Source organism: Tachysurus fulvidraco, chromosome 22 (assembly GCF_022655615.1).
Source record: "Tachysurus fulvidraco isolate hzauxx_2018 chromosome 22, HZAU_PFXX_2.0, whole genome shotgun sequence".
NCBI lineage: Eukaryota > Metazoa > Chordata > Actinopteri > Siluriformes > Bagridae > Tachysurus > Tachysurus fulvidraco.
In genome coordinates, this window is record NC_062539.1 from 10181661 (window position 1) to 10193383 (window position 11723).

General features: G+C 36.8%; 1 protein-coding gene across 4 annotated transcripts in view; it reads left to right on the forward strand.

Annotated features, from left to right (window-relative positions):
- The window catches only part of prss56 (serine protease 56), a 30334-nt gene extending 19988 nt beyond the window's left edge, over window positions 1-10346 (forward strand). For 3 of the 4 annotated variants that reach the window (XM_027143295.2, XM_027143297.2, XM_027143294.2), the window contains exons 5-12: window positions 2670-2826; window positions 2925-3067; window positions 3152-3311; window positions 3515-3703; window positions 4688-4855; window positions 6247-6303; window positions 6446-6552; window positions 9542-10344. In XM_027143295.2, the coding sequence (XP_026999096.1) occupies window positions 2670-2826; window positions 2925-3067; window positions 3152-3311; window positions 3515-3703; window positions 4688-4855; window positions 6247-6303; window positions 6446-6552; window positions 9542-9718 (1158 nt within the window). In that variant the 3' untranslated portion in view covers window positions 9719-10344. Of the gene's footprint in view, window positions 1-2669; window positions 2827-2924; window positions 3068-3151; window positions 3312-3514; window positions 3704-4687; window positions 4856-6246; window positions 6304-6445; window positions 6553-9541 lie in introns of all 4 variants that reach the window. The other variant, XM_027143292.2, reaches the window with a different exon arrangement.
- Window positions 10347-11723: the final 1377 nt, after the last annotated feature.

Sequence of the window (11723 nt, forward strand, 5' to 3'; positions counted from 1 at the left end):
GGGATAGCAATTAACAAACTGGAAATTAAATGAACAAAGAGAAATCCAAAGCAAATCCAATCATTATTTAATGTTTTTTAATGAACAGGGAAGGTAGGCTGCTCCAAACGACTTGGAGAAACCAAGATCTTCAGTGTATGTAGGCTGCCTTAAATAGTGCTTTCTAAGTTTTTTCATGTAAATCACAGACTCAATGATGTTGTTATCAGGGCTCTGTGAGGGCCAAACTATCACATCACCTCTAGCACTCCTTGTACTTCTCTATGCTGAAGATAGATGCACTTTTATATATTTTATGTTTGTTTATGTTAAATATTTCACATTTTGGCACGAGTGCCCTTTTCACTGCTGCCCTTTTTCTGCACCCCAGCTCCAATGTGTTTGTGCATAAGTTGAGTCGCTTAAACTTGTTTCCATGTTGGATGTTTGGTTTTTTGTTTGCTGTTCTTCCACCACTAACCACTAACTTACTTGTCTTTCACAATTGCCCATTTGTTGTGCTTCTTCAAAATAACCCAAAGAGCGCATTGAAACGCCAGTCTACTTTAAAATCTTTGCCTGGGACAGATTTTTCTAATGCAGTATGCAGTACCTTGTCTTTTTGGTGCTGTACTTAGTCTTGCCATAGTGTAGTGCATGTAACATGAAACCTGTTACATTAATCTGTCTTCCACAACCTCACCTTAGTAGCAGAGTTTGTCTGTTCCACACTGTTTAAACCTCCTACATCGCTGTTTCTGTTTCAGTTAATAACTGTGTTTCAAGCTACCTACGAAATGATCATTAGCACCTGCCTGGAATAATTGGTTAATCATACACATGACTCTGAATATACGAAATTCCTAACTTTGTGCAAGTGTGGAAAGTGTGCAAGTGTAAGATATGATGCTTGTTTGAAGCCAAAGGGTAGCTTTGGTGTGATGTGTTAGCTCAGTAGTTAAGGTGTAGGATTACTTATTGGAAGGTCATGAGTTTGAATCTCAGGTCCACCAAGCTGCCACTGCTGGGCCCCTGAGCAAGTCCCTTAACCCTCAATTGTATAAATTGAAATAAAATGCAAGTCACTCTGGATAAGGGTGTCTGGTTAATGCCAGAAATGTAAATGTTTTCTTCTGTTCGCTCATTTTGCATTTTGTAAATGGATAGAAAATGACATTTTTCAATTTACAAATTTTACAAATATTCAAATATTTAATTCATGCTTCTCAGCAATTCTTCAAACATGCTTAAAACCTTTGCACAAAAACTTGACTCAAGACTTTTCAGTTTGAGATCAAAGTATGAATAAGAAACAATAGATTGGAATGGCACTTCACGTGTAAAACAGCATTGTACCTTTTGTTTGAACCCACCTATTTTTCAACTGATCAGAAATACTGGAAAATATGATTAGTAGGATTTTTTTTTACCTGGGTAAATGCTGTTAGATTGATTGATTTATAGCTCTGAATTTTTGCTCTTTCTTTGTTGTTGTTGTTAAATATGATAAACCAACATTAGATAACTGTTTGTGGAAGAAAAGCAAGTCATTTTGAAGCTAAAATTTAGGTAGTGACATTGCATAAACTTAGACATAACCAGTATAATTATATGGAAAGTGCTGAAAAAGAATTAAATCATCATTTAATCATCCAGACACTTAACAGATCAGCCATGACAAACAAAAGATTATAAGAGTGATTAATTTTCAGAGCAACATTTTCAGAGCAGAAATTTTTTTTTTCAATTTATTTATATATAATTATCTATATCTTTATCTGTATTACTGTTCTGCAATTTCTGGAGTTTGCTCCTAAGAATTTCACTCACCAAGGCACGTGTTGTGTTGATGTGACAATAAAAGTGACTTGACTTGACTAGAAAGATGCATAAATATGAGCTCATTGGCTAAGCACACTGAATATAAAGTCATGAGCCTGACTTGCATGCCTGCTTCTGGAACAAGTTCAGTTATTTTACTTATAATGTAACTCATTATCATAGAGGCATAATAAATTCAGAAGTCTGCAGAAACATTGTCCATTTACTAAGAAATTAATCTAATAGAATTTTATCATGCAACAGGACAATAAACAAAAACACACTGGCAACACAACAAAGGACCTCATTGGGGTGGAACACAATGGAAGGTTTTAGCTTACCAAAATCAATCACCAGAACTTAACCAAACTGAGCATGATTGAGGATATCAGAATATCAGTTTGGGAAGTGAAAACAGAAAGAAACATTGGTACAAGCCTGGAAAAGAGGATTTCAGGTTGATAATGTCAGTGAGTTGCTGACAATGCAGTTATTGCAAGCAAGGGATTTGCAACCAAAGATTAAGTTTTCAATATTTGGAATTGAATACTGAAACTCATTTTTTATCGTTTCATATTCAACTTTTGATCTCAAGCCTAACTGTCTTTAGTGGATAGCAAAAACAAACATTTGGAGGGGAGAGAATGCACCTGTAATGTGCAAATTATCTGCAACATTTTTACATTTTGGCTGATCAGCTGTAATCTCCTTGCACATGAAGTTTGCAAAGAGCTACAAAAAAGTGTTATTGCTTATTACATACCTGTTTTTTTTACTGTTATGCAGTCTTTTGTGTGAAATCCAGACATGTGAAAAAAGGTTTAAATATTCACCTAGAGATTAATTGTTTCCTCTTATCTGCCTTGCAGTTCAACCCAAATACATTCAATAATGACATTGCCCTGGTGGAGCTGAGCTCTCCTGTGGTTTTGTCAGAGCATGTAATGCCTGTGTGTTTGCCTTCTGACCCTGAGCCTCCCCCTGGAGCACCATGTCTGGTGGCTGGATGGGGCTCACTTTATGAAGGTGACAGAAAGACTTTGCAGACTAGAAGTACTAGAAGATGTATTTATTACACAGTGTACTACAATGTATGTGTGTTTGCATTTGATCTGTGAGTGTAGATGGTCCAGCGGCTGATGTAGTAATGGAGGCAATAGTTCCTCTGCTGTCTCAGAATACATGTAAAATTGCCTTGGGCAAGCAGTTGCTCACAAGCACCATGTTCTGCGCTGGCTACTTGTCCGGTGGTATCGACTCGTGTCAGGTATAACACTTCCAAAAATATCAGGTCAATAACTCACCTTTCTTTAATAGACTGCATATAGTTAAATGCTCTCTGTCACTGTAGGGAGATTCTGGTGGGCCACTGATTCTACAGGACCTTACTTCAGGGACGTTTCAGTTATATGGTGTAACATCATGGGGTGAAGGCTGTGGTGAGAAAGGCAAACCGGGAGTATACACTCGGGTTGTGGCTTACAAAGACTGGATCCTTTCTGAAATCAAAAGTGAGTCACACACATTGCTGGCTAAACACAATATACCAACAGCCACACTGCTAGTCACTGACTCTTTCTCAGTACTGGAGAAAACTCAGTATAAAATAAAATAAAAAAATTAAACAAGCAGGATAAACGCATTCTCGGGCTTAATTAAATATAGTTCAGCTTATGTTGAAGCTGAAGCAGCAATCGTTTGTGTCCAATCCCAGAATCATTTAGAAGCAGGGAACCTACATGTGCAGAGCTTCTGAAGACTTCAGAGCTGTCAGAGGAGCAGCGCATGTCTGAGTTCACCTCATTATGCCATTTCTACATGCTGAGCTGCCCGATAACCTTGGACCCATCTGGGTGCCAGCGCCTAGTTCAGGACAACTGTCAGAGCCGCTTCAAAAAATGTCGTAAGTAAATTTTAGTTTACTTGTATAATCCAAATAAACCTGTTCTTCAAGTCGAGGCCTAATGGTTAGAGAGTCTGACTCTTAACCCTAAGGTTGTGGGTTCGAGTCTCGGGCTGGCCACGAATGAGGTGCTCTTGAGCAAGGCACCGAACCCCTCCAACTGCTCCCCGGGTGCCGCAGCATAAATGGCTGCCCACTGCTCCGGGTGTGTGTTCATGGTGTGTGTATTCACTGCTGTGTGTGTTCACTTTGGATGGGTTAAACGCAGAGAACAAATTTTGAGTATGGGTCACCATGCTTAGCTGTACGTCACATTACTTTCAATACATCACGATTATTATGTTTTGTGTTAGGACCTGTTTTAAACAATGCACACATTTATACTGTAATGAAATTAGTTGTGAAAAATAACACATTAAGATTTCAATTTCATGGTCAATGTTTATTTATAAGATTTGTTTGGATAAGATCTTTCAACAGGCAAGTGAAAAGCAGCTCAGGGAAGGAAATCATTGTAAAATCGAACTCAAAATAGTACAACCTGTTGAAGGATATATAAAACCCTTTTTCTGTTTTGTGGCTTATTCAATCATGTTTCTATTTATAAAAATTAAGTGAAAGAAGCAAAGACAAAGACGGTAATTTGTAAAATGTAATTTATTCTTTCTGGTCTGACTGACCACACAATCTTTCAGAAATAACATGATGGTCATTACACTCTATTAATACACTATATTAATGGAACCAGTAAGAGCATCTATATTTATAAAATGTTTATACTGCATTAGCTATTTGGGATTTTTAGGTTAGGTTAATCCTATAATTAGCAGTTAAGAGTTCACAATATACAGTAAAGCATTCCAGAATAAATATCCATCACAAATACACACACAAAAGACTTGGAGCTAGTGACTCAATTACCACAATTACTCTTAATGTCAACTGGTTTTGTTTCTTCCAATAATAACCTTCTCTGTCTTCCAGAATTGCATTTGTTCCTGCAGACCCTGTTAGATCTGTTGCAAAGGACAGATGATTACTTTCGAGATAAAGTGGACCTAACCCTCTTAATCCAGAGTCTTCCCCAGCTGGTGGAACATGTCTACATTTCTTCAGTCAATGTGCGAACAAGAAGACAAACCCTTAAAACAGGTACAACCAGGGCTCAGTCTGGATTTCCAGATGTCAACCTTCATAATAATTTTTTAGATATGTTGCCATATTATTAACTATGATGTGTAATGACCTGATTGGGAACATAAATATAAACTTTAATAAGTCCTATAAATGTGTGGACATACAAATGGACAACATACTGTATTGAATGAGTGGGGGCATTTTTTAAGGTCTAGTGATTGGAGCCATTCTAAAGCTTTCTATTTCTCCCCCTGATGAATGTTGTATTGGCAGTTTGTTTTGCATGATTGTCTTCCTCGCAAATGGGTGCATTTTTCTCTAATTGGCAGACAGAATGTTTATGTAGACTTCTGAATTCCTTCTGTTGCTACCATTGTGAATTGTATCTTTAACAAATATTAATTGGATTATCCTAAAAGCAGAAATGCTAATCCAAGCCATGACACCATGCTTGACAGATTTTATGTTTTGTTATCACTGTTTTCCTTTCTCTATACTTTGGCCTTTCCTTTCCCGATCACTTTGGTAGTCAAGTTAATCTTTATTCCAGAAGTGCTGTGGCTCATATCTGTATTTCTTTTGCAAATTCCAGTCTGACCTTTTGAATATTAATGGGTTGCAACTTATGGTCTCTGTATTTTTGTTTTTAAAGTATTCTTTAAATGGTGGATTATAATACATTGGTTTGTATTGGATGTAACTAGCTGTTGTTTTTGGATTTTTCTTCAAAACATTATTGGTTTCTGCTTGTTGTTTTCTTTGACACATCTACTTGATGTCCAGTTAGTACAATTGATATACAGTTAATACAGTTAAATGGTTCTGCATTATTTTCCTTTTTCAATAACAAATGCAGTCTTTAAGCAAAACCCTGTGCTCAAAGAATATACATTCAGATCTATCAATTGTTTGTAAAATGGGCAAAAAAAATATACTGGGGTTTTTGATCACTTAAGAAATTTTGAAAAAGTTGTTTAACACATTTAGATTTAGATATCAGAAAATCAAAGCCAAAATTCCAATTTCAAAAACAATGTATAGCAAAAACATTTAAATAATTTTCCAATAATTTCAGAGGACATTGTACTGTATATAGCAATATCTTTTTTGCCTTCTTTAAATATCTAGTCTTGTTTGTCTTAATTGTCTTATTAGAGTTATTTTGCATGGCTTTCATTGATATGAAATGACAGAGTTTAATGTATTGTATATCTGTATTATGGATATCTTAGATATCATATATCTTGTGTAAATGCTCTTTTGGTCTTTAATAAAAAAAAAATTTGCTACTTCAGTTGTACTCCAATAAGAGTACAAGTGGTAATTTTCATTCCCTCAATACTTTTGTAAATGAAATTCCAAGTAGTGAAGTGTTAGTGTCTATAGATTATTGATTTGTCTTTTAGTTTTTGCTCAAAGGAGGCACAGAAGGCAGCTGCTTGGTGGACAGCTCCATGAAGCAGGTAACAGAGGGTATCATTCATTCAAATACTATACTATAATAATATACTGAAAACTGTTTTGACCAAAATATTATCCAATAAAATTGTCAAGGGTGAATTAGACTGGCTTATTGGATTGAAAGGGTGTGTATCTGTTTTTTAGTGTGTTCTGGGGTAGCAAAGTTAGCACAGCAGGTCATTGTTACCAAGGAGATGTACAACTGGATTCTAAACATCACGCCAAGCAACCTCAACATGAACTTCCAAGAGGTGGGGAATTGAGAGAATGATTGAGTGAACAGAGTGCAACCATTTGATGCCAATTTTCAGTTGCATTCTTTTGTTTACTTATAGTTCTAAACTATCAGTTTTTAAGATCTGTTTATGTGTAAACTGAACCCTGAACTAGCTGAAGTGTCTGTTGGCAATTACAGATGTAAATGCAACTTTTTTATAAAGCTTGCAGGAAATTCCAAATTGTGAGGGAGGACCAAAAGCCTGGCATATTATTACAGTTCTGTTTCCGTGTGGTGACCACATAGTGGCCACATTTTAAAAAAAAAAAAAAAAAAAAAAAATTCCTGGTAGAGTTTCCAAAAGAAAGAGACATGTCATTGAGATGGTAAGATATCTCAAAGTTTATTCGGAATTATAGAATTTAGAATTAGATGAGCATATACAGTGTCACTTGAAAGTTTGTGAACCCTTTAAAAATTTTTAGATTTCTACATCAAAATAACCCAAAATATCACCAGAAGTCACAAAAGCAGACAAAGTGAACCCAATGAAACAGATCAGACAAATATATTATGTTTGGTAATTTTTTTTTATCCACAAAAATGTTCGAATATTCTATATCTGTGAGAGGCAAAAGTATGTGTGCCTCAAGGTTTAGTACTTAATTTCAAGTTCGAATTAGATTCCATCTGATTTTAGTCAATGAAATGACAATCAGGTCTCCATGAGGGTCCTGTTTTATTTAAAGTACAGAGATGTATCAAAGTCGTTTGTTCATGACGTATGTTTGTGGAAGAAGACCATTGCAAAAACTGAGGCTTACCCCTGGAATTGTAGCATGCATGAAAATCTTGGATAGCATTAGTTGAAACCTTGGCATAACATACATTCAAGCACATCATGGTCAGGAACTCAGCATCTCTCCTCTGGTTCATAGTCTTCCAAATCAATGAGGTACAGAAGTTTGACCTCTCTTTGGATTGTAGGATTTCCTTAACTTAAAGTGTAAGTTTTGCTTTAATGTTGAGGGATAATGTGGGTGTGACAAGGGGATGTGACTGACTTTAAACTTAAAATAAGGAATGATTGAACCAACTGGATGTGAAATAATAGATTTATTCTTTGTAGGATCTTGAATGGAACAATTTAGACAAATGATGATATTTTGCACCTCTAATGAGAATGATTTTAGTATATAAATCACTCACCTGGTTCATAGTGAGGAGTCTCCCCTCTGCAAGCTCCTTGGTTATCTGAGCTGTGTGGTGTTAGTGCTGTTAGTGACTTTATGGTCTATAAAAATGGCACATGGCTGAAGTCAAGTTTGAAAAGGAGCTCCTATTTGCCAATGTACAATGGTGAATTTCCATACATTTGCATGTATACCATGTCAGGTCCGTAGCCAGCCTATTGAAAGGGAGGTTCTTTTGCTTCACAGTTGCTTTGAAAAGTGTATTGCGAGAACTCTCTCTGAACTGCACGCATGGCACACACTGTCAGGGATCAGCCAGGACTTCTGGCCATGTGCTACTGTTGTTGTTGTCACGTGTCTGCCCCGCCTTCGTCTGCTCCTCCCTGTCTCCACCACTCATCCTAATTGTGTCCCATTGTCTTTTGTATAAAAGTAAGCCACGTTGCCAAGGGCAGCACGGAATCATTAGTTGCGTTTAGTTATGTTGGTTATGTGTACCTTAGTCATTGTTAAGTGTCGTCATTTGTACTGTTTTAATTCTCGTCTTTTATTGTGTTGTCTTTATTATTTATTAAACCCCTTTCATTTGAAGTTATCCTGCATACAGGTCTGTCTCCTTCCTACCCTGGTTGTGACACACACACACACACACACACACACACACACACACACACGTCCAGCTACAATAATGTATCATATTAATTTGAAACAGCAACCCAGAATATTTGTCACAATCATTGATTAAAACAATGATGACAATAATCACATGAAAAAAAACCCGACTTAAATTCTGGATCTTCTGGATAATATGCTATTTGATGCTACAGTAATGGCACAATTTCTCTTTCTGATGCATATATGACCATGCCTCCTTTGACCACCTTTGTTATCTATTCATTTTGAACCATTCATTTTGACCTAATGGTTAGAGAGTCTGACTCGTAATCCTAAGGTTGTGGGTTCGAGTCTCGGGCCGGCCACGACTGAGGTGCCCTTGAGCAAGGCACCTAACCCCCCAACTGCTCCCTGGATGCCGCAGCATAAAATGGCTGCCCACTGCTCCGGGTGTGTGTTCACGGTGTGTGTGTTCACTGCTGTGTGTGTGTGCACTTTGGATGAGTCAAATGCAGAGAACGAATTCTGAGTATGGTTCACCATACTTAGCCTTATGTCACTTCACTTTCACTTTTAAATAAACTGATGAGCAATTACCTCCCTGGTTTAGTGGCCAACTTGATCTGTCTGAATTGCATGAATTCTGTGGGGTAGATTTTTAAGACCAGTGCAGTAATAGTTTTGATTCCTAAGCATGACCAATCAAAACAAATGGATAACAAAGGAGTCAAGGGTGGCTTGGTCATCCTGGCAGGCAAGGCTCCCAGCACCTTGGTCATCCAGCACCCAGGCTCCCCTGCTGCAGGCTGTAGAATCTCTCTGCAGTCTTTGTTAGCCAGTAGGTTGATGGGCTGGGTGATCTTGTGCTCTTGTGGACTCCATGTTGGACTGAGAATTAAAGTGAACACTGGCACTTAGAAGTGACCAGTACAAATTAAAATGATTAAAAAGACTACAATTTATATTATATTAATTTTTTATTGGGTATGGTAATGACAGTAATATTTTTATTGGGTATAGTAATAATTGTGGAGAACCTTCCTCTCAATTTCGCTGTGGCTAATTTACAGTAGCTGTTCAGTTCTAAATAGAAACCTCTGTCTGAGATTTTATGTCAATGGCCTCTTTCCTTCATTTTCAAATGATCTATGTAATAATCTTTTTGTCATGCCTCTGAATATTATATTAACCCTGCTGGTTTGTGTATAATTTCAGGTTCTTGTTGACATCAACACGAAAAATGAACATGGTCTATATGAAGCACGTGTCAAAGCAACAGTAGGTGGACATCCTTTGAGCTTCTACAGTCTTGTGGGACTGGAGAATGATTCATTTTATAGGAGCATGCCGCACATCATTGCTCTAGCACTTGATGCGCTAAAAACCCAATGAGGCATGTAAACAAATGTATGTCACTCTCAAATGCAGTCAATATATGGACAGTGCGTGTTAATCACACAATCTTGAATCACTGTATGGATTCGGTATATTTTCACTTGTTTGAAGTGACATACAGCAGAAAACTGCTGTTCTTCATGTATATGGAACTTGCCAGAGAAAAGCTGCTTACTATTATTTGAAGACCCCTCCCACAGAATTCCACAGCCTGAGACTGCAGGCTAGGTGTAAAGATAATTTTTCATAAAGAAAAAATTTCAGCAGCATATTAGCTGCTGATGCAACCATCCCATTTTTTTCTGGGCTTGTGACCATATTTTTCATTGAAATACACATACATTATGTCAGATACTGAGCAGGGTTCTGTGAGTTTAACATGACTGGTACTTAAAATTGTTTTTGAACTGATGTTTTGATGTTCATTCATATTACTGAAAGTATTTCTCTCAGTCATGTGACCTATATGTGTCATGTTTCCTTAATTTATTCATTGAAACACTGATGTAATGTATTTATTTAAATAGAAAAGACCAGTTCATATGTTTGTAAAAAGAATGAAAGAATATAATGTAAATTAAATGTATCTGAATAATTAATTACATTTTCTGACTAAAGCACTTAAAGGCAGGGTCTCTGATTTTTGAAAGCCAATGTCGACATTTGAAATCACCAAAACAAACATGTCCCTAACCCAAATGGGTCCCACCCCTGTATTGATAGCTCTGCCCACACATACGTATGTAACCCTGGCAAATAACAGAAAGAAATGTGTCTATCATTGCTGAAGGGAAGAACAACACGATTGCAGATAAACAAACAAGCAAAAATGACACACAAGCATAATCATGCAAAGGACGGCATATATTAGTTCTGTGAAACAAAGCAAAACCAAAGTTACTCACCTATCGAGAAGGAAAAAAGCATCTCAGCGTCTAAAGTAAAGTTGAATTTCCCAAGTCAATAACTCCTGAGCTAAACTGTTACTACACAAAATGCGGTTGTAGCTGCCTCTCTACATTACTACGATAGAAAAGAGGTGTTATTTGTGTAGTAACAGCATTTAGCTCAGGAGTTATTGACTCTGGAAACTCCAATCTGTGAATGTGCGGCACCCTTCCCGCTCCTTCAGTTCTCTCCAGCGCTGGAAAGCTACTACTTCTTGCTTTATCGTAAGCCTTTCTTCGCTTTCTTTCTTTGTTTTTATCCTCCATGTCAATGCTAAAACCGCTTTCTGCTAATGTCACACATGCGCACTGAACACTATCTCTATCTCATCGGCTACACGTTTGTTTTGATTTTTGTTTAGTAGTCGGCCCGACTCAGTTTTCTGAAGCAATCGGAGACCCTGCCTTTAATCGGCTAAAACACAATATGAGGATGTGTGGTTGAATAAAATCAGTTGTGTAAATAAGAACAGTGTTACAACATGCACATTGGGAATCCTTTACTGCACCAGCACCAACCTAATAGTTTTATTTGCAGCAATTCACATTTAATTTTGTATTGTATCATTGACAGAATTAAAGAAGCAATAAAATCTACACTTTTCAATCTCTGTTTAGCTGTTTAATCTCACACAACAGTGTGAAGAATTTTACATGGCTTACATAATCAAGAAGAGAAAAATCCTCAACAGTTACAGTACTTTCCCTCAGTGGCCTTGGTTCAAATTTAGAACTCAATTTACCAATTAACCAATCAATCAATCAATAGATCAATCAAGCAATAATAATACTATCGAAAATAATAAATGTAAAAGAAAAGAAAAGAAACATAAGCAAAAAAAAAAAGAACCACAGTGTGATTACAGTATCATCCTATTGGTACAGTAGAATTTATGGACACATACTCAAGCTTGAGATTAATGGCAAATGGGCCATAATTTATGAAATGATTTACCTAATAGTATAAATCAAAGCCATGAATTCAGAATTTATCTTCTTTATTCAAGGCCATCCAATACTTAATGGGGAGTGGGGACAGGTGGAGCAACAACCCA